Source organism: Pectinophora gossypiella, chromosome 16, assembly GCF_024362695.1.
Source record: "Pectinophora gossypiella chromosome 16, ilPecGoss1.1, whole genome shotgun sequence".
In the NCBI taxonomy this organism is placed as follows: domain Eukaryota; kingdom Metazoa; phylum Arthropoda; class Insecta; order Lepidoptera; family Gelechiidae; genus Pectinophora; species Pectinophora gossypiella.
The window spans coordinates 635,900-658,590 of NC_065419.1; the positions used below are offsets into that span (position 1 = coordinate 635,900).

The following is a 22,691-nucleotide window of genomic DNA, read 5'->3' on the forward strand; positions in this document are numbered from 1 at the left end:
ATATGAAAATGACGGATATAACTTAAAATAAAATTAGGCGGTGTCTGCAGGAATCGGGGCCAATGCGTCTTTTATCTTTGTTTTTGGGGATAAAATATGATGACCTTTTAATTACACGTAGGTACAATAGATCTTCCACCCATTATTATCATTATCAAAATACTAGAAAGAGATAAAGAATACTGTGACGTAGCCAACAATAAAATATGAAATATGTCGAATGGTAGTTCATCATTTAACAATAATTAATCCAATAGTTTTATTAAGATCATTTTTTAATATTTTATTTTTACAAAATATTGTTTTATTAATAACAAATACTACAAACAAAAACAACATACATACATACATACATAAACTAACGTCTATTTCCCACCGGGGTAAGCAGAGACTATAGAATTCCATTTGCTTCGATCCTGACACACTTCTCTTGCTTCCTCCACATTCATCAATCGCTTCATACACGCACGCCGGTTCAGAGTAGATCGTATAAATTTACCTTTTCTAAGGACATCTCCAATTTGACAAACAAAAACAAAGTTTTCAAAAATAAGTAACTTAAATTTTTCAGTAAAATAACGATCAAAGTACGCTCAAAATTATTCCAAATACAAAAATACTTCTCAAAAACGCTTGTGAAAAGCGCCACTGATGAACTCACGAAGTTTCCTACTTCCAATTCCCTATTCCTGTTATTACAATTACCAGCAACTTCTACAAGTGACGTCTAAACACCAAACAGACGTAAAACCAAATAGCTTATTACTGTAAGTGCTCATAACTCAAGACCGACTGAATATGGCACATGGCAGGTCCACGTATTATATTACTATAGTAGGTATTCCTTCTCATATAAAAGTGACCAGCATGAGAAGCTACAGTGTGTAACAAATGGAATATCCCTTTTATACCTCACCTTGAAACCATTCGAATTGGCGTCATAAGCAGAGATATGACAGTTCCCGGGAGTACTTCTAAAGTGGAAATATTCAATTCAATTCAATTCTTTATTCACAATAAATATTACACGTCAACAATTATCTTCACAAGTAGATACGGTGACGAGCATTAATACATATTAATGCCATATTGGTACCATAGTGTATACATATACACTATGGTACCATGTCACATTAACTTTTGTGACAAATTGAACTGTAAGTCTCATTAAATATCAAATATGTTAGTGCGACAAAGTCCTAAAGTGGATATATTATATTGCTCATGACTGTACACATTCCATAAATTACGTTAAAATATTTCAATATTACATCACATTATAAAATCATAATATATAAATTACATCGCTATATTCCCATACATACACACACACACACACATCCACACACAATAATATTTTTTTTTCTCTTTTTTTTCTCATTTTTCATTTTGTCAAACCTGGTATTAAATAATGTCTGTTGGAAGAGCGGATACTCCTACTACAGGTATATTTTTTACTTAAAAGGAGTAACCAAAAAAATATTTGTTAAAGTGTAACAGGTTAAGAAATAAACTATTTTTATTTTATTTATTTATTCCCGTTATAAAATCTCTTCAATAGTTAGGTCACTGGATGCCTTGTTTTTTCGATTGTTCTTTCTTGTACTCTGATCCCATCTGCCTAAAGGTTAGGTATTAAAGCTCTTTTTACATAACATTACCGTTTTTTTTTAGGATAACAGATTTCAAATTACCAGTGGTTTAAAAAGGCCACAATAAGGTAACTCATCTATAAAATCAATAGGTACTGATTGCTATTAGACATATTGGTTGACTGAATTTTATTAACTTAAATTATTGCCTTTTTAATTAATTGCTTCAATGTGGCCTATAAATAATTAGAACCTAAGAGACCTAGTATACTCACGAGATGGCAATAATTAATGTAAGATGCCATACTGCAAGTTTACAAATTTAGTTTTCTTACCAAATTTATTTGACATGACGACGTGTACGAGCTTTATAATTATTTATTTTTAATTATGACATGGAAGTTCATATAAATGTAATATTTAGTAGCGCCGCCGTCTTAGCAAATAGACACAAACCGCACAAAATTCATCCGTTTCCTTCCTCGCAAGCAATCATCAAGATTTATTATAAAGCTAATTACACACACCCTTCGCTAAACAACGCATTGCGGCGACATGCGGCCATATTTCTGATATTAGGCGGAACAGAACCCTCGGTTGCATCCCTCCGACGTGTGACGGAGATTTCTGTAATGTCTCCTGGATCATTTAGACTGATATTGAAAACAATTTACTTCAGCCTGGGACAATTACATCGCAAGATTGGAAAATTTCCTTTCCAAGGTTACATGTATTGCTTGTAGTGTACACGCAATTTTAAATGTGGAAATTAATTTTACATTAAAAAGCTACAATAATACTATTTGAACAAAGCAAACTTGTTCTTAGCTTATTTAGTGAAATATTTTTTAATAACTGGAATAAAATTACCCTTTCTAAAGTTGACTCTTTCAGCCTCTATTATTGAAGGATTTTTGTCTCTATTATCAAATTGAAAGGATTAGACTTTTGGCGCAAGTATTTCTAGGAAAATAACTAGTTACTTTTAAAAAATATAAATAACTAATATTTTAGGGAACGCCAGGAAATCCTAAAATAATATCCGGAATATTCACAAGAAAAAGATTTTCTTAGGTCTGTGACCTTTGGATTGAAAGGTCAGATAGCATTCCCTTCTGTAAAAACTGCCTCGATCTATTCAGGATATTGAAACAAACGACGTCAAATATGTCGCAAAAGTTAAATAGAGGCCTGTAATGTAATCTCTTCAGCAAGATGGTCAGAAAGCTAAAACAACTCGCTCTAAACTCGTATTAGTACGGGGCGGAGAGTATGATATAGTCAGTTGAAAGACTCACTAAAACCTTTCCGTCTTTTAATTCAAAATCCACATAATATCCCATCTTTACATTAGAATACCAAATACCGAGGGATAACGTAGAGTGTAGGAGTATCAAACAAAGCACAATGGTAAGTAGAAACAAGTATAACACAGCAGTAGAGTGACAACAGCGAATTTCAATTTGGGCAGACCGCGCGCCTTCGAGCCGGATTACCGCGTTGCTGCGTTGTAACGCAGTCGCGCGCGTGTGGATGCGGCTTTATGTTGATTATAATTATATTTAATTTGGAAATATTTTAAGTCGTAAAATTCGATTTGGTCATCTTCTGAGAATTATATTGTTATTTTTTTAATTTTAAAAAAATATACTAACCAAATATTTTTGTGGTTGTTTTTGGTTTTTAACCAAACCAAACTTATAAGGTGGATATTTTCTTGTTTTTTCACAAAACTACAAGCATATTTGGAAACCTTTTTGCTGATGGGTATCAAGTTTCATTATTCTGGTTAGTTATGATTATGACCCGATCTTTCAACAAAAAACAGCATGTTTCTAGACTATTATATTTCTATATGTATTGGGACAAAGCCAAAACTTACTGCAAGTTGTCTTTAGAAGCGTGTTGTAGTTACGTCCACCTCACCAAAGTTTATCATAACGTACACCTAACAAACATAAACCTAGGAACAATACTGCCTTATCCATCCTCCTCACACCCTCCATGGCACATTCTCTTGATATGTTAATTCCTCTGAATAAATAATTCATTTGTCTCAGACGCGTCATTCACCACCGCCTTATTGTCATGGCGTTAAGGTCTAATTTCGTTATAATTGTAAATCTGTTGAGCTTCTTTGATTTATGTTTAATTCCAGATAATTTTGTTACTCCCGTTGTTATGGGACGGTTTTAATTAAACATAACGAGTTGTGTGCGACGCTAGTTGAAATTGTATATTGTCGTACATAAGTAATTTCTACGAATTACATATTGTATACATACATATATAAACACACGCCCACTCCCCATCGGGGTAAGCAGACTATGGAATTCCGTTAGCTTTGATCCTGGCATGCCACTCTTGTTTCCTCCGCATTCATCCATCGTTTCAGACACGAGCGCCGGTGCTGAGTAGATTGTGCCATCCCCATTTTGGTCAATGTGCGTCCCTAACATAAATTTAGCTTATGCACTTCTGCCTTAATACAAAATGAAGACTAAATATAATAGGTACCAAGTTAGAAAGTCAGCCCAAGGCACGAAAAATGAAGAAAAAGCACATCCTGGTCTGATTTTTCAATCGCTTACCTACGTGGTTTTCGGATCCCTCATTTGACGAACTTGGATCGATTAAGATAGTGCAAAAACGTCTTACATCTCTTTATTTAACAGCTGCGATCTTGTCGGTGGAGTAATCGCCATTCCTCTCTTCTTCCCGCCAAATCCTTCACCTCCTGATACGACACGACCTGCACCTTCTCTTTTATATGTTTAATAAATGTTCTCCTAGGTCTACCCCTTTCTCTCTTTCCTTCAATTCTTTCCTATTATGTTTTTTATAAATGAATCGTGTCGTATCAGGTGGCCAATCATATTTCCTCTCCTGTTCTCTTCTTCTCTTCTATCGTGTGGGTTGTGAGGTGGATTACAAACTCCATCAACTTTGGCGTTACTATTGAACCGCCAAAGGCTCCTGACATGGCTCATGTAACGACGACTACTTATTTACATCAATAAGTAGTAACCGGAACCAACAGCTTAACGTGCCTTCCGAAGCACGGATCATCTTACTTTCGGACAGTCTGGTGATCAGCCTGTAATGTCCTAACCAAACTAGGGACCACAAAGTTATTTTTGTGATATGTCCCCACCGGGATTTGAACCTGGGACCTCCGGATCGTGAGCCCAACGCTCAAACCACTGGACCACGGAGGCCGTTTCCGGTTCTCTATAGTCTTTATTATGGTTATGGTTCCTGAGTACCTATGTCACTCATTTTCGTAAAAATACAGTCACGCCTTACGTTTTCAAGAGAACGATATAAATGTGTAAGAAAGTGTCACAACTATCTGTCTCCGGCGGTTAGTAAAACACTTTCTTTTTTCCATCTATTCGGGGAAATCGTAAAGATTCAATACGTTTACGGTGTCCTGACGTTGTTACTTCCGCTCAAACAATTCCAGCCCTTACTTCCTTAAGATAAGACTCGAGGAAGCAGGTAGCTATAGCTGTCTCCGTAAACGTTCCCGGGAGGTTTGGAATAGTTTCTCTACTATGATGAAACATTTACGAAGGACGGTACGGTTTTGTTGTAGTTTACGTGTTTTTGTGGCCTAATGTTGTAAGATGTTTTATGGGTGCTCAAGTAAAGAAATTTATTGTTTCTTAGACATTTATGACGGTTATTTAAGTGTTAATTTTCTTAAGTTGTAAAAACAACCAATCTTTACATAGCGACGTGCTTTAGGTCCGGGTTTGAAGCCCGGTGGGGACATAGAACACAAGTTACTTTGTGATCCCTAGTTTATTAGGACACTACAGGCTGATCACCTGATTGTCCGAAAATAAGATGATCCGTGCTTCGGAATGCACGTTAAACCGTTGGTCCCAGTTACTATTTGCTGATGTAAGTAAGTAGTCGTTACATGAGCCATGTCATGGGCCTTTGACGGCTCAATAATAACCCTCACACTAGGTTTGATGATGTTGGTAATCCACCTCACAACCCACATGATAGAAGAAGACTATGAAGACGATAGGCTCAAGTTATTTGTATTAAAATAATTTATACTTTTTTCCATTAGTGTCGTAGAAGGTGACTTTATATTGGCGTGATGAACGTAATTGGTTAAAAGCTTAGGTATATCTAAATCAAATCAAATACATGCGAAAAATAAATCCGATATATTAATCAAAAAATGACATCTATTTTCAATACGAGAGAGCAGACCAGAGACTGGATATTTCCATTGGATAACATAATCATAGCATAACTTAAGGGCCATATCTCACTAGGACACAATGGTAGTCAGCATTGTGTGGCCATTGTAACAAATAAAATGTATCTATGCAGACAACTGCTTTACGCAACCTATAAGACACCCATTGAGGTAGCGTTGATATAACTGCGTGCATTTGGTTGCTCCACCGCAGTGTCCCAGTGAGATAGGGCCCTGAACGCCTCCTCCCAATCAAAGCAAACATATGGAGCATACTCCACGCGGCTCCTGCGTGTTATATTGTAAAACTAAGCATTGTTAACCAATAAATCTAAGGCTAAGTACACATAGTATATGTAGCCCACGTGCCCCCGCGCTTCGTCATTGTCGCTAGTGAGCGCGCGCCGATATGTCTCCGCCATTTTGGATCGCGCAGGGACGGAGTTACAACGAGTGGCTATTGTTGTATTTTAAATTCTTCTATCGTATGATGGATTACCAACCCCATCAACCTTGGTATCATGGTTATTATTGAGCCGCCATAGGCCCCTGACATGACTCATGTAACGACTACGTACTTACATCAGTAAATAATAACCGGGACTAACGGCTTAACGTGCCTTCCGAAGCACGGATCGTCTTATTTTCGGACACGTCCTAACCAAACTAGGGATCACAAAGTATTTTATTTGGAAGAATTTCAGAGAAATATACCTATTTTATTGTTTTATGCCTTTTAGAGCGTAATTTTTCCGTAGTCGCGGTTTAGTTTTTAAAGTTATATTTTTATTATAGAAATCATTAGTTTTCCCAAATACGTCCCTGCACTAGGTACCTTCCGACCGATTTGGCTTGTATTTTACTTTTCACTGGGTCACCAGGGACGCCACAAGGGTTCCGCATGAAGTATCCGGATCCCGTCCACTTATTTACGGGTTTTTATCCTCACTGTTCTGCGACAGCTTTATAGGTTACTAACCGTATGCCCGACAGTCCGGACTTTACGATTTGAATATCGGTCAAACTGCGTTTTGTTCGACAACTGAATCGGGAACTAAGTTTATGTTTTTTTATTGTTAAATCCGAATAAGGGATTGGATAATAATAAAATTTTTAACAAAAAAAAACCGACTTCAAACGCAAAACTAAAAAGCAATAAATAAATTTACTTCGCACAAAGTAATAAGTACGTATTTTCAATTAGTTAATTAATTTATAAATCTGAAGCCGGTGCCAAGGAAATGCTACAACGAAGTACCGATTCATATATTTTTCAATACTGATTGTTTTGTAATTTTTTGTTTGACATTATTTTGTAATTGCTTTGATATAGGTATTAAACAATATTGTGTGTACATAGTAATTTGATATTGTAGTAGGGTTGTTGTAGCATTTACTTGGCACCGACTTCAGAATTATAAATTAATTAACTAATTGAAAATACGTACTTATTACTTTGTGCGAAGTAAATTTATTTATTGCTTTTTAGTTTTGCGTTTGAAGTCGGTTTTTTTTTGTTAAAAATTTTATTTTATTTTACGATTTTAAGTGATGGTTAGACCGAGCAAGGATGCAGACAGACAGATTTTCTGATTTATATTCATATATAATAATATAATATATTATTAGTAGTGATCACAATTATTATTGATGAACATGTTTACACACACACACTCACACACGGGCTAACGCACACGAGCACACGCGCACGTACACACGCACACACACAGATACACGCACACACACAGACACACGCACACACACACACACACACACACACACACACACACACACACGCATGTGTATGTGTACATACACACATGTGGTTGTCAGTGGAAGCTGCTATCATACACACTCACGCATACATATAGATACAGTAGATTTCGCGTGGTTCGCTCGCTGCTAAAGCAGCTCGCGTGTCCTGTTTATTCGAAACTGTCCCTCTTCGTATGGCGGCCATCTTGTTTTTCCGCCATTTTGTTTTATTTCACCGGCGACAGAATTTGACCAAGATTTAAATGGGTGTCGTGGAAACAAACAAAATCCAGGTGCAATAGGTTTGCCAGACCGTAGGATGTCTCCCTGATTGGGAGCAGTTTTCAAAGATGACGTTCCGATCACACCCCTATACATCATTTTTACCCCCAAGACATTTTCTGAAAAAACAAAATTTTGTATGGCGGCCATCTTGTTTTTTCGCCATTTTGTATTTTTTTCACCGGCCATTAAATTCGACCAAGATTTAAATAGGTTTCGTGAAAGAAAAATTGGTTCAGGTGTGATAGTTTCGCCAGGCCGTAGGGTGTCACCCTGATGCGGAGCAGTTTTCGAAAATCGGGAAGTATTTCCATACTTAACATGACGATCCGATCACAACCCCGATATATATTTTATATCCCGAGACATTTTCTGAAAAAACAAAATTGTGTATGGCGGCCATCTTGTTTTTCCGCCATTTTGTTTTTTTTTTACGCGCTATGGAATTTGACCAAGATTTAAATAAGTGCTCTGAAAGAAATATTGGTTCACGTGCGATAGTTTTGCCAGGCCGTAGAGTATCTCTCTGATGCGGAGCAGTTTTTGGTGACCAGAAAGTATTTCCGTACTCTACATGACGTTTTGAGTAAGCGCCCCATACATTATTTTTACCCAAACGGGCTTCTTCCAAAATCGACAAAATTTTGTATGGCGGCCATCTTTTTTTTCCGCCATTTTGTTTTTTTGCACCGGCGATTGAATTTGATCAAGATTTAAATACGTTTCGTGAAAGAAAAATTGCTCCAGGTTGTATAGTTTTGCCAGGCCATAGGGTATCTCCCTGATGCTGACCAGTTTTCGAAGGCCGGGAAGTTTTCCCGAAGCCTAAAGATCGATCCGATCAATATGACTTTACAAACGCACTAGTCGCTCCTACGATTTTTGAAAATTCCCCTCGATTTCTCTGGTCTTCCATCATCAGATCCTGACTTCCTTGACATGGGACCCCCTTGGGTATATCTCCTTTCAAACAAAAAAAGAATTATCAAAATCGGTTCATATACGACGAAGATATGCCCGAACAAACATAAAAAAAAAAAAAAAAAAAAAAAAAAATATACGGTCGAATTGAGAACCTCCTCCTTTTTTGAAGTCGGTAAAAATAGAACTTATTGTGTTTATTGAGTGTAGATTAAGGTCGAGTTCTTACATTCTTCTCAATAAAAGTTATGTAATGGTCGTTTGTTACTTACTTAGATAACATAGACAGCCTATTACGTCCCACTGCTTGGCTCAGGCCTCCCCTCAAATAACCGTAGGGGAATCAAATGGAGCTGCTCACTACACCTGTAGTTTCTACACCAACCTTGGTGGAAGTGGTTAGGCTAGCAGATCCGATTCAAAGGCTTGACGTGCCTTCCGAAGCAAAGAAAAACCCAAAAAAAAACAATTTATAAAAATCTTAGTTTATTAAAAATGAATTATATAGATTTTTTAAAACATCTATCTGTATTGTCGAAGGCAGAGGAAATGGATGAAAGCCGTATCTACGCAGTATATTTTTTATGCCCAAGTGCTTCGTAATTCGAAGCATACCATCAATAAGTTACATCACCGAAATAGTAATTTTGGTGCTTGGTTTTACGTATTATTGATGTGCCATGTACTTAGTTATGAGTTGAGAGGGTTTTGTAAATATTTCCTTTTATTTCGGTGCAATATAGTATATTTGTATTGTATTGTATCGAATCATACCATACCGTATTGTATTGTTGTATTGTGTAGTGTAATGTGGTGTATTGTATTGCTTCAATTCCACGTACACTTACACTTTACAATTCACAGGCACAAAATCCATCTACAGGCACACACAGTCATACTTTATTTTTGTCTCTGTTGGAAATATTATTTAGTTATTATTTGCACTATATAACGTTATTTATATTAAAACAAAAAAATAATATACAATCTAACAAATAATACTAAAAAAATAATAATAATAAAAATTATGTTTTTTCTGATATATATTTTTTATTCTTTTTTACTTAGGAGACCAGTTTTTGTTTTTTTTGACAATAAATCGGCTGCAGCTGAAAAGCGCCATAATCAGCTACAGCTACGCATTAGCTGAGCTGCAGCGGTTTTGGCATTATTTATAATTCTACGTATTATTCATTATGCATTTTTGCCGAATAAATATTTTCTTTCTTTCTTTCTATTGCATAGTATGTGAGCACACTTACTAAAACGTCACCAATTCCTTACCCGACTGTCAAAGGAGGAAACTGCGCCACCCTTGGCCGCCCCCTACCCTTGTAATACAACCTGATTATAATTTAAAATGCCGTAGCACATCTCTTCATATTTTATGTAAGTCGCGGGCAATAAATATTAATACCCCCAGAAGGACCGCCGTTTAAAAAAGATCACCATGTTTTTATACAGCAGCCAACACAGCCTCCGTGGTCTAGTGGTTAGAGCGTAAGGCTCACGATCTGGAGGTCCGGGTTCGATTCCCGATGGGGACATTGTCGAAATCACTTTGTGAGACTGTCCTTTATTTGGTAAGGACTTTTCAGGCTTGAATCACCTGATTGTCCGAAAAAGTAAGATGATTCCGTGCTGCGGAGGGCACGTTAAGCCGTTGGTCCTGGCTATTAGCCGTAAAAACTCCTCCACCAACCCGCATTGGAGCAGCGTGGTGGAGTATGCTCCATACCCCCTCCGGTTGATTGAGGGGAGGCCTGTACCCAGCAGCGGGACGTATATAGGCTGTTTATGTTATGTTATGTTTTTATAAGATGAATACTTACATAGAGATTAGTCAGAATATAAGGTGCATTATGAAGAAAGGTGTTGTTCAACAGACGATTTTAATACTGTTTTATATAAATCGGACCAAGTGGATTTAAAGTTCGTAATATTATAGATATTTTCAATATATTTTTTTAGAAGCCGTGGTAGCCCAGTTGTTAGAACGCTTACCTCTCACTTTGAGGTCACAGGTTCAAGTCCAGCACAGCCCTAAACCAATAATTGTCGAATTCGTTTTCGAATTCATGTTCGGATCATAATGATTATCGCGAAAACACCGTGGGAAAACCTACAGCCCGGAGAAATGCATTTTCGGAGGTATATGACCTAACCTGTATTGGGCTGGTTTTCCATTCACGGGTTAGAAGGTGAGACCTGCAGGTTAGGTAAGCGGACCCTGTGAAACAAACAATAAACTTTAATTTTATAATAAACTTTTTCTATTCTATTCTATTCTATTCTAAACGGGATAATGCTAGAGACGATGATGATGAATATTATCAATATTTAAGTTGTCAATGCTAACACATAACATTTAAATAACATAAGCTAACGACTACATTCCAATTGGGGTAGTCAGATACAACCATCGCGAGATGAACTAAGCACCCATATTTCACCGAGTTTTCTGTTAGATATCATCATCATCATCATCACCAGCCCATTAACGTCCCCACTGCTGGGGCACGGGCCTTCAATATGGATGGACAGGGAGATCGGGCCTTAAACCACCACGTGGGCCCAGTGCGGATTGGTGGTTATTAACGACTGCTAATGCAGCCGGGACCAACGGCTTAACGTGCCTTCCGAAGCACGGAGGAGCTCGAGATGAAAACTTTTTTTTTGTGGTCACCCATCCTATGACCGGCCTTTGCGAAAGTTGCTTAACTTCAACAATCGCAGACCGAGCGCGTTTACCGCTGCGCCACCGAGCTCCTCTGTTAGATATGTGTAACAAAATTTATCCCTAACGGGGTAGGCAGAGAACAGACGTCACCTATTACAATCATCTATGATCCAAACACGGATTCAATCCCATAAAGTCCAAATCATAGCTTTGGAGCCTGAGTCGAGATTCAAAGCTGTGACACTGCGACGTACCTAAGTCACGCGTACTCCGAACGGGGCTATTATCAATTATATTTAGAATTTATAGCCTTGTTTTTGTAAAGAATTATTTGTTCGATAATGCACGCATCGAAAAATAATCGTCGCTCCAGAGGCAATGTTTCAACCGCGAGGTGCGTTCGATGAGAAATTCCGACAATTCCACCGCCCGGAAGGTTTCCCGGAAGAAGGAAAAATACGTTTTCTAATACAAGTTGTGGCTGTGTAAGTTATAGACTTTGAGATCTATGAGAAAAATATCATATATTTTTAATACAGGTTTTGTAACGAACCTATCACGTTGGTATAACAAAAAGCTCGGTGTGGGGTGGGTACAGTCATGAGCAATATGATGTACCCACTTTAGAACCCTGTCGCACTATCATATTTGACATTTAATGAGGCTTACGGTTTAAATTGTCAAAAAAGTTAATGTGACAAGGTTGCAGAGTGTTTACATATTGAATTCAAATTCAAATTCAAAAATATTTTTATTCAGTAGGTAACATAGTTACACTTTGAATAGTCAATTTTTACATAACGAACGTCTCATCCGCCTAAAACTACTGCAGCTTCTCACAACCTGTATAGCCGGGGAAAAGAAGCTGCAAGAAAAACCTCGGCACAGGGCCCTAGGCGTTCTTTAAAAAAATAAAAATAAACCATAAAATATTGGTATACAATTGAGTAATTTAGCTGCCTAATATCAGTTCTCAGACAGTTAATCCCATGCATTCATATCTTCTAAATAATCACTAACTTTATAATAACCTTTTTTGTAAAGTTTTTGTATAACTACTGTCTTAATACAGTTGAAAGGCAAATTCTGAATGTCAATGGGAATCTTATTGTAAAAACGTATACATTGCCCCTTAAAAGATAATAGTAATCTTATGTAATCGACTGACTTGTAAAGCAAGTTTATTTTTATTCCTGGTATTAACAATGTGCCGATCGCTATTTTTTGCAAATAATCCTATATATTTTTTTACATATATTAAGTTTTCAAAGATATATTGTGATGCCAAAGTTAAAATATTAATTTCTTTAAATTTATTTCTAAGTGACATCTTGGGTCCCAATTTGTAAATCGCCCGAATGGCTCGCTTTTGCAGAACAAAAATGCTGTTCATATCTGCAGTACTCGTGACCGTACTTAGATTATTTTGCGATGGATTTACCTCTGACTACCCCACCTGGGATATAGTCGTTATGTTATGTGAATAACCTGTGGTGTATGTTAGACGCTGAAACCGAATTAGAGGTCGTGAAGACTAATTTAATTACAGATCAAATCAATAAATTAGTCAATCAATTCAGAACGAATTAATAAGAAGAAATCATATTTCATATAGTGACAAGAATGTAATTTCTAGAATGTTGGGATACAATCAATTAAATATAATTACTTATTACTTATTTGAATTATTTCTGTACCTATAAGTACAAAACTTTAAGTAGTTCCGAATACGCGTTATCTCTAAGTATTGCATAAAATAAATAAGGGAAGCACTTTATCTCCAAAATAATAAAAATAAAACTATTTACGATATAAACTAAAGTTTAAAAAGTAAAACCTGATAATGGAAAAATCACGCTTTAAAAATTACGAAAACAAGAAAATATTTATCTGAAATTCTTCCGAATAGTGACGTATTATTTTACCCGAAATTATACTGAGAAAATAATTTGAGTTATACTTAATCATAACTTCAAATGAATTCTCTCTTATCTCTTAATTCACACCCTCTATAGCTTCTTCTTTTATCATTTTTTAACAATATTTTTTTTCTATCGTGTGGGTTGTGAGGTGGATTACCAACTTCATCAACCTTGGTTGACACCAATTATTTGAGGTTACGATAAAAGAAGACTATATTTATTTTTCTTTTTTTTTTCTAAAAGTCGCTACTTCCTGTGGCTTAAAATAATAAAATTATGCCAGACGAATGATCCGCGCGGCTCCTGAATAATTGAAATAATCCGTTTATATGATGCCGACTTAATGACCTCTGCAAAAAATTCACAAGCTCATAAATTTCGCGAACGTTTCCTCAATGCTCCCTTTAAGTAATTTTACGGAAAGTTAAACGAGAATATTACTTTTCGGTTGTACATTGTTTTAATTTACGACAGTAACATTGCTTTTGTTTTTACAAGTATTTCAATACCAACCCAATAGTAACCCTGACATCAGGGTTGATGAGGTTGGTAATCCAACTCATAACCCACACAAAAGAAGAATAATGTATTGTTTCATATTCATATATTTATTTTTATTTATCATACATTGTCATTATTTATCTATAATACATTATTAACATTAAGTTTAGTTGAACATTATTATTATTTTATAAAAAAAACAATTTAAATTATATACTTAATTCAAGATATTTTGTGTAACAATAAGTAGTTAATATTTAATATGAACTAGATCAGACCATTTCACTATTCATTAATCAATGAACTCCTTAACGCTATAGTAAGCTTTTTGTGTGAGTAGCACTTTTAATTTACCAATGAAACTCGCATCAGTAGGTACATCCTTCAGATCCTTCGGTAACTTATTGTAGATGCGCGGCCGCATAACACGCAATGAGTGAGCAGTGCGTTCCAGCGTATGTATTGGGGTTACAAGTTGACATCCTCTCCTGTCAGACTGCCGAGGCGCGACAATAAACTGCGACTTATTTCTCCGCCCATATTTGGCCATCACAAATACAAACAGTGACGGGACGGTCATTATGCCCAGATCTATGATCAGCTGTTTACTCCTTAACAAGTACAATTTAAGACGAATTTATTAAACAAGGACGCGTGGGTTGCATACCTGTTTATCTATCGGTACATAAGTACATAGTTACGAAGCAAAGAGTCTACAACTTAACAATACTCTAGACTTTGCAATCTTAGCCGTAACAAGTATAAAAGCTTACGCCGGCTTTGAAACTACTGCGAGCAATAAACGAGTTACGAGGCACTTCCCCTCCTGTCAACCACCCTGGAGTACTACCTTCATGTTCATTAGCCGGAGTAACTTCTTTTAAACTGTTCATAACTGTATAGATATGGGCAAATACTTGTAGGATAAAACACAGCGCTGTTTTTATAAACAGGTTACTTTTTAATATAAAGTCACTATAGTCCTGTGGTACAGTCATGAGAAATATCATGTACCCACTTTAGAACCCTGTCGCACTATCGTATTTGACATTTAATGAGACTTATGGTTTCATTTGTCAAAAAAGTTAATATGACATGGTTTCAAAGTGTATACATATTAGTACTCGTGACCGTACACCGGCTCGCTTCTCAAACGAGGAGCGCCAGTTCGGACCCCGGTACCGAACTTGTTTATTTTAACTAATATATTTAACGGCCTCCGTGGTCCAGTGGTTTGAGCGTTGAACTCACGATCCGGAGGACCCAGGTTCAAATCCCGGTGGGGACATATCACAAAAATTAAAATAGAATAGAAAAGGTTTATTATAAAAGGACGCCACACACAAAAAAAAGTCAACAACATCATATCAAATTTCCACTAAAACAATTACAAAAAAGCAAGACGGATGTTTGTCGAAATGACCATAAGGTGGTGGTGGACGTCCTGAGATAAAAGGGCCTCACTCAGCACAAGTCGCGGCATGAACCAAGACGCTGGTATTATGTGGACCCTGTTAGGTGACGCACGAACATCGTATTCCATAAACATGTGTGTTAATGGTGTGTATATTCAAACTCAATTCAAAAATATACATTATAATATATACCAAATTATTTTAATAGAATTAGAGTGTACATAGACAAATATTATCGCAAAGATACATACGTAAATACTTAAGGTTAGAATAAAAAAGAAAGTTATTAATATAGGTAAAACTAGTAAACAAATGTAATAATATAAACAAATACGAATTCCATGAATGTGTATTGTGTAGTCTGTCTTAGTACCTATCTATCGCTTTACCTATCTATCGAATTACTTTGTGATCCCTAGTTTGCTTAGGACAGTACAGGCTGATCACCTGATTGTCCGAAAGTAAGATGATCCGTGCTTCGGAAGGCACGTTTAGCCGTTGGTCCCGGTTATTATTTACTGATGTAAGTAAGTAGTCGTTACATGAGCCATGTCAGGTCCTTTGGCGGCTCAATAATAACCCTGACACCAGGGTTGATGGGGTTTGATAATCCACCTCAAAACCCACACAATAGAAGAAGAAGAATATATTTTAGATGTAGATTTACTAACACAGTTGACTCGAGTATTACACGACGACACGGTCACTAATTACTATCACTTTGGTCTAACAGAAAGCTCGGTGAGGTGTGAGTACTTGGTTCATCTTGCGATGGATGTACCTCTGACTACCCCAATCGGGATACAGTCGTGAGCGTAAGTTCATATTTTTATAAACAGGGGGGTTAAAATGGCCACATCGAAGCAATTCATCTAAGAAAGCAATATTGCTATTTGACATGTGATTGCATATGCGCAAATGTCAATTTGCAATATTGCTTTTTTAGATGAATTGTTTAGATGTGGCTTTTTTTATCCCCCCTGGTCATTTTTCAATTAAAAATACATACGTGTGACTTGACAGAAACATGTGCCAAAATTGATTCTGTGATAAGCAATAGAAATAAATAAATGAATAGATGATTCCGTGGTTTGGAGGGCACGTTAAGTTGTTAGTCCCGACTATTAGACGTAAAAACATCTCCACCAACCCGCAGTGAAACAGCGTGGTGGAGTATGCTTTTTGACATGAGTAAAGTAAGCTTCACGTGAGCTTTAAATTTATTTTCTGAAAAATTCAAAATATTATGTGGTATTTTAGCGTATAAACGAATACATAACCCCAAAATATATATATTTTCAGAAGTATGTGACCTAATCTGTATTGAGCCTGGTTTGTCCTTCGTGGGTTGGAAGGTCAGACAGGCAGTCGATTCTGTAAAAAACCGGACCTGTCAAATCTTCAAGTTAGGTAAGTGGACCCTGTGAAAAATGGTATAATGGTAGGTTGGTAAGGAGATGACGTATACATAACCCCAAAAAAGATAAATTTAATTATCATATAGCTCGACTCTCTTCAATAAGGATAAGAGGTTGAGTTGAGAGAGAAAAATAACGGACTTCCTCCTAACGGTATGCCTACCGCTTTTTCCTTCTACCGCAATATTTTTTTGCGTGTTAAGGACAATTGTTTATCTTAAGCCGCCATATTGCGAGCGGACAGAAAAACAAAAAGGTCCAACCGTCACCTGAATGATGACTCGCATTACCTCACACGGGACAAATATGAGACAATTCCGGGACACATTCGGGACAATTTCGGGACTTACGGGAGACGTCCTCTGAATCATCGGCCTGTGTCAATATACAGAGGACAAATACTCGTCGATTGGGAGTTATGTGGGAACAAGCCTTGCGTATTTTATATGTAATTTTTTTTGGCGACGTGAGAAATGACGTGTTATTTGGGTCAATGTAGTGGAAGGAGTGAGGATTTGTTGGAAATATAAAAGAAAAGGTTATATTACGTTCGACCTGAAAACAACTTTCGTTTTTTTTACAAACAAGAAAAAATGGAACTATATACAGGATGTTAGCGACAAACTGAGACGGATGATTGAGCTCATTATTCTGAGTTAATATCAAGTGGGATTTTCCATCGCAAAAGTATAGAATTGAAAATACGAGTATATAAAAAAAACATGAATTTTGCGACGGAAAATTTCACTTGATATTAACTCAAAATCATGGTCTGAATCATCCCCCTTAGTATTCGTTACGATGTCACTTACACCCCGTACAAGTACATACTGGAGCCCTACAAGTAGGTATGAGTGTTAGTGAGGGGGATGATTCAGACCATAATTCTGAGTTGATATCAAGTGGAATTTCCCGTCAAGAATTCAAATTCATAAAGTCAAATTCAGTGGTCATCCAAGCCGAGACTCGAACCCGAGACAATACGATGTAAGTCACGCGTTCAAGAAACGCTTATTTAACCTATAGATTGTTACATACACACCCACCACTAAAACAAGTTGCCCCATCCTTCTCAGGACCGAAACATTCATACAAGGACACTGTACAAATCACCCGCGATTTCGTTGTATCGAGCACCTATTAGCTCCCGGGGGGTGCTCTATCAAACAGACAGGCAATTTGCTCTATCCCCCCCAAACAGACCCCAAACTGGGGGGTTAATAGACACCCCCCCCCCCTGATAGTAGCGTTCTATTGTGATCGAAAAGATGTTTAGTGATAAGATATGAATTGGATAAATAACATTTTCGATTATTACGTACAATAATTAAATTAAGGGATAAATGGGAGCTGTAGCAGCCCAGTTGGAAGAATGATTGACTCTTACTGTAAGGTCGCAGGTTGGAATCCAGCATAGGCCTAATCCTATGATTTTTGAAATCGTTTTTCGAATTCATTTTTGGATTATAAATGATTATCACGAACTCTTACGTTTCGGAGGTATTATGTGACCTAACCAACCTTGGCTGGTTTATTCTTCGGGAGTCGGAAAGTTAGCTTTTGTAAATAATCGGACCTGTCAAATCTTCAGGTTACGTAAGCGGATCCTGTGAAAACGGAATAACGCTACGGAGGTGATGATGACGTACAATAATAAAATGATAATGAAAATTTTGTTATTCTTGCTACATGATTTCTTTCTGGTAACCCTAAAATGGAATAAGCGTGGCAATCAAACTAATTCATCAAACTAATTATGTATGAAATTTGCTGGGCGACCGGTGTAGCCCAGTTGGCATAATGCTTGACTCTGTGAGTTCGTAGGTTAGAATCACAGCACAAGCCTAAACCATTTATTTTCGAATTTGTTTTCGAATTCATGAATCCACGTGCTCGGCAGTGTAGGAAAACATCGCGAGGAAACTCTGAATTCCTGAGAAATACGCTGGTATTTCCTTCGCGGGTCGGAAGGTCAGACAGGCAGTTGGATAAAAAACCGGACCCGTCCAATCTTCAGATTAGTTAAGCTGAGAAAAAGCAGGATAACGCTATAGTTGCGCCATCAACAAAATGTATGCAGTTGCAAAAGCGCAACCATGTTTGGTGTTCGAGTGAGATAAGGCTCTACAGGTAATGAATGAGATTAGGCGAAGACACAAGCAATTGTTATTATTCTAGATACGTAGGTCAGAAAAAGGTACATTGTTTTAAGTTTACGCAGCTATTAACATAGTTAAAACACAATCCAATCCAATCCCAATCCAATCTCATCAGTCATCCCGTGATCATGGCACTTGCAACAGTGTCGAAATATCGGGATTCTCATATCCCTATTTCATACGCGGTAAGAATCCGTTATTATGTGTTTTAATTCAGAAAAAGGTGTTAAAAAATATATCGCGATAAATATAAATTAGTTAAACAGCACATAAAACTTTAGTCGGGTTAAGCCGGTACTAAATACTTTGTAAAAAACTGTAGTACTCGGCACAGACCCGGCAGTGAGCGAGATTTATTAATAGTGGGCAGCGCCGTACAAAACGTTCCTGTATTACTTTGATGTTTGCTAGTGAGGGGCACACGCGATACGATAGTATTATGTCGATAACGGCCTCCGTGGTCCAGTGGTTGAGCGTTGTGCTCACGATCCGGAGGTCCCGGGTTCGAATCCCGGTGGGGACAAATCACAAAAATCACTTTGTGATCCCTAGTTTGGTTAGGACATTACAGGCTGATCACCTGATTGTCCAAAAAGTAAGATGATCCGTGCTTCGGAAGCCGTTGGTCCCGGTTACTACTTACTGATGTAAGTACGTAGTCGTCACATGAGTCATGTCAGGGGCCTATGGCGGCTCAATAATAACCCTGACACCAGGGTTGATGCGGTTGGTAATCCACCTCACAACCCACACGATAGAAGAAGATGTCGATAACAAGTTGAAACATTTGAAGTAGACTTGGGCATGAAAAAAAAAGTAAAATGATAGTGTTTAAAAATAAAACTGAATGAACTTTCCAGGCTACGTTCACCAAAAACAATATAGATGGCGCTGTACAGCTTTAACGTGATAATTACCTATTCTCATTACTCAACATTAGAACATGTTATTATTGCCTGGGTGTAATAAATAGGGTTATCATATATACCCACAAAAACAAAGATTAGAGATGGATATGTCTGTTATCCATTAAATTAGAATGTTAAACGATGAAAAATCTGTACAGCGCAATCTATATCGTTTTTCAGGAACGTAACCTGGAAAGTACCTCATTAGTAAATAAAGAATTCATTGTTCGTTGGTCTAACAGAAAGCTCTGTGAGGTTGTGAGGTGTAGGTACTTCGTTGTTTTAAGTTTACGCGGTTATTATCATAATTAAAACACATAATAACGGGTTCTTACCGCGTTTAAATGGGGATATGAGACTCCCGATATTTCGACACTGTTCATGGCACTTGCAACAGTGTCGAAATATCGGGAGTCTCATATCCCCATTTAAACGCGGTAAGAACCCGTTATTATGTGTTTTAATTAGGTACTTCGTTGATCTTGTGATGGATGTAGGTACCTCTGACTACTCCAATTGGGATGTAGTCGTGAGCTTATGTTATATATGAATTCATTGTTTACCCAAAGAACTTCAGACAGAGACAATTGAGCTCAAAAGTCCTTGTCGTAAAATATCTTGGAATTTTATGTCTAGCATTTTACGTACACAGTTTAAGCAATCACCTCTATGAAGACTTTATACGATGGAATATGTCAAAACAGCGTCGTTCCAAAAACGATGCGATTACACACACACACATACATACCCTAACGCATGCTTTTCAAAATCATTTGAACTGTCTTAGAAATATTATACATTTTAATTTTATCGATACATTTTCACCGCATATATCGTCAGTGTCCCCTCACTATCGCGGCAAGGTGGAAAGCCCTTAGCCTAGTTGCGGTGCTCTCGACGCGTCTACGATCCTTCTAACTCTATAACTCCTGTAGCAGTTACTACGCCGTAGCACCTCGTGGCAAACGCTACGGTGCTACGAGTTTACTTCTTTATGATAGTGGGAACTGCAAAATGTTTTAACCTTTTTTTAAAGAGTTTTTTTATAACTCAATGATATTTTGGACAAAGTTTTTGATATAAAAGTATTATAGTTAAAGACTGTTGAAGCAAATGAAATTGAATTTCATGTTACGTTTTCGTGTTGTTTCCAAGTTACTTAAAACTAACTGAAACACGTGTTATAGTCCGTGTGGGTAATATATTATTTATATGAAAATTGGACGTATTTACGTATAGTTTTTAGTGAGTTTATTGCGTCGCTTTTGAACAGCGAAATATTAAGAAATTAAAACTTAAGTGTCCTCTGGTGATAGTTTAATCACCTTATCGTTACTTGGAAGAAAACATTTCAAGCGAAAAGGCTGCCAATGGGCACGTATCGATTTAATTTTTGACGGGCGTATAAAATAATAAAGAGACTAAAAGTAAAAGAAGAACGGGCAAGGAGTGGAGTAGATAAGGAACAGGAGTGAGTAGGAGAATAGTAGGTCAAAAACACTCTAAACCGGCGAGCATGCATGAAGACTTCGATAAGAGTGAAAGAAGAGTGTCAGGATCGTGGAAGTGGAATACCTTGGTCTCTTCTTACCCCAACGGAAAATAGGCGTACGTGTATAAAATCATTTTAACTTTACAAAGATATATAAACACACCAACGACAACGAATAAAGAACTCACCCGCTTATTATCCCGGAACTTGAGCCAACCGCTGATGACGGCGTTGTCCATATCACACGGCTCCTCCTCCCGGTCCCTCCGCGCTGGCAGCGGGCTGCCGGCCGGACTGGCCGCCTCCCTCCTCCTCATCACAGGAGTGCATTGCTGCGACAGTCTCCCCTCATTCACCGCATCACTCCTCCGTCCAAGAACGGGAGTAGCGTGCGTTGAACCAAGCATTCTTCTTGGGAGAAACGGACTGCCTTCCCACATCTTTTTCTTGCACTCATGAACGCATAACGCGTCGAAGTTAGCCAGTTCCACTGATACTCGAGTCTGCAGACCACTGGGGTGGGTAGTGAGTATGGTCTGCTTAGCAATGCTGCAGTGATGGACGTCGCGCCGCTCCATTGCTCAGAGTTCCCCCATCTGAAAGGGTAATGGAGTTAGAAGGTTGTAATGGCGTAATTAAAGGCGCTCTCGGACTTTATTATTGCTTTAAATTGGCAGATGGATCGTCGAAGAGGGTAAGTTGGGAAATTTTGCTTTTTGAGGGGAATGAGTCGGCTAAAAAATTAATTATTAGTCTACATTACACATATAAATAGCCTATATACGTGACACTGCTGGGTATAGGCCTCCCCTTAATAAACCGGAGGGGTAATGAAGCATACTCTACCACGCTGGTCTAGTTTGGGGTTTAGTCTACATTACGTACGTTAATATAAATAAAATATGATACCTTAATAGAAAAAATATTAAAATACAAAAAAAAGATTATATTTTTTACAATAGTCCTCCTTTTTTGCCACTAAGTTATCGCATGGTTATATGCTGTATAAATGTAAATAAGAAATCTTGATAAAAATAAGTAACACTACGACCAATAACCCAGACGGTCTAAAATGTTGTTGGGAAATGTTAGTCTCACCATTTTCCCAAAAACCGATTTTCACAAATTCTTAAGTTACCCCATTTACCGTGCTACCATTATATCAGTTCAAAATGTTCTTATTGGAGGTCTTACTACCATGAAAGGGTTTAATTTGTGCCTGAAACAGGCTTTTATTGCAATAACTGAGCTACGGGGCTCGCAGATCACCCATTTTCGAGGGGGCTTGCTAATCCCCTGAAAATAGTCGAATAAAGACATTCCTTGGCCATGACGTTGTCTAATGAAGTTCCAAGTTCATAAGTTGAGAGGTCGTTCATAATTTTGATTGCAGGGTTTATGTTCTGAAGGAGATGATTTGCATT

General features: G+C 37.4%; 1 protein-coding gene across 1 annotated transcript in view; it reads right to left on the reverse strand.

Annotated features, from left to right (window-relative positions):
- LOC126373950 (uncharacterized) overlaps positions 1–22,691 on the reverse strand; it is a 549,982-nt gene that overhangs the window by 485,115 nt on the left and 42,176 nt on the right. Inside the window, exon 2 of the mRNA XM_050020336.1 lies at positions 21,456–21,863. Within this exon, the coding sequence (XP_049876293.1) occupies positions 21,456–21,845 (390 nt within the window). The 5' untranslated portion in view covers positions 21,846–21,863. The remainder of the gene's footprint in view (positions 1–21,455; positions 21,864–22,691) is intronic.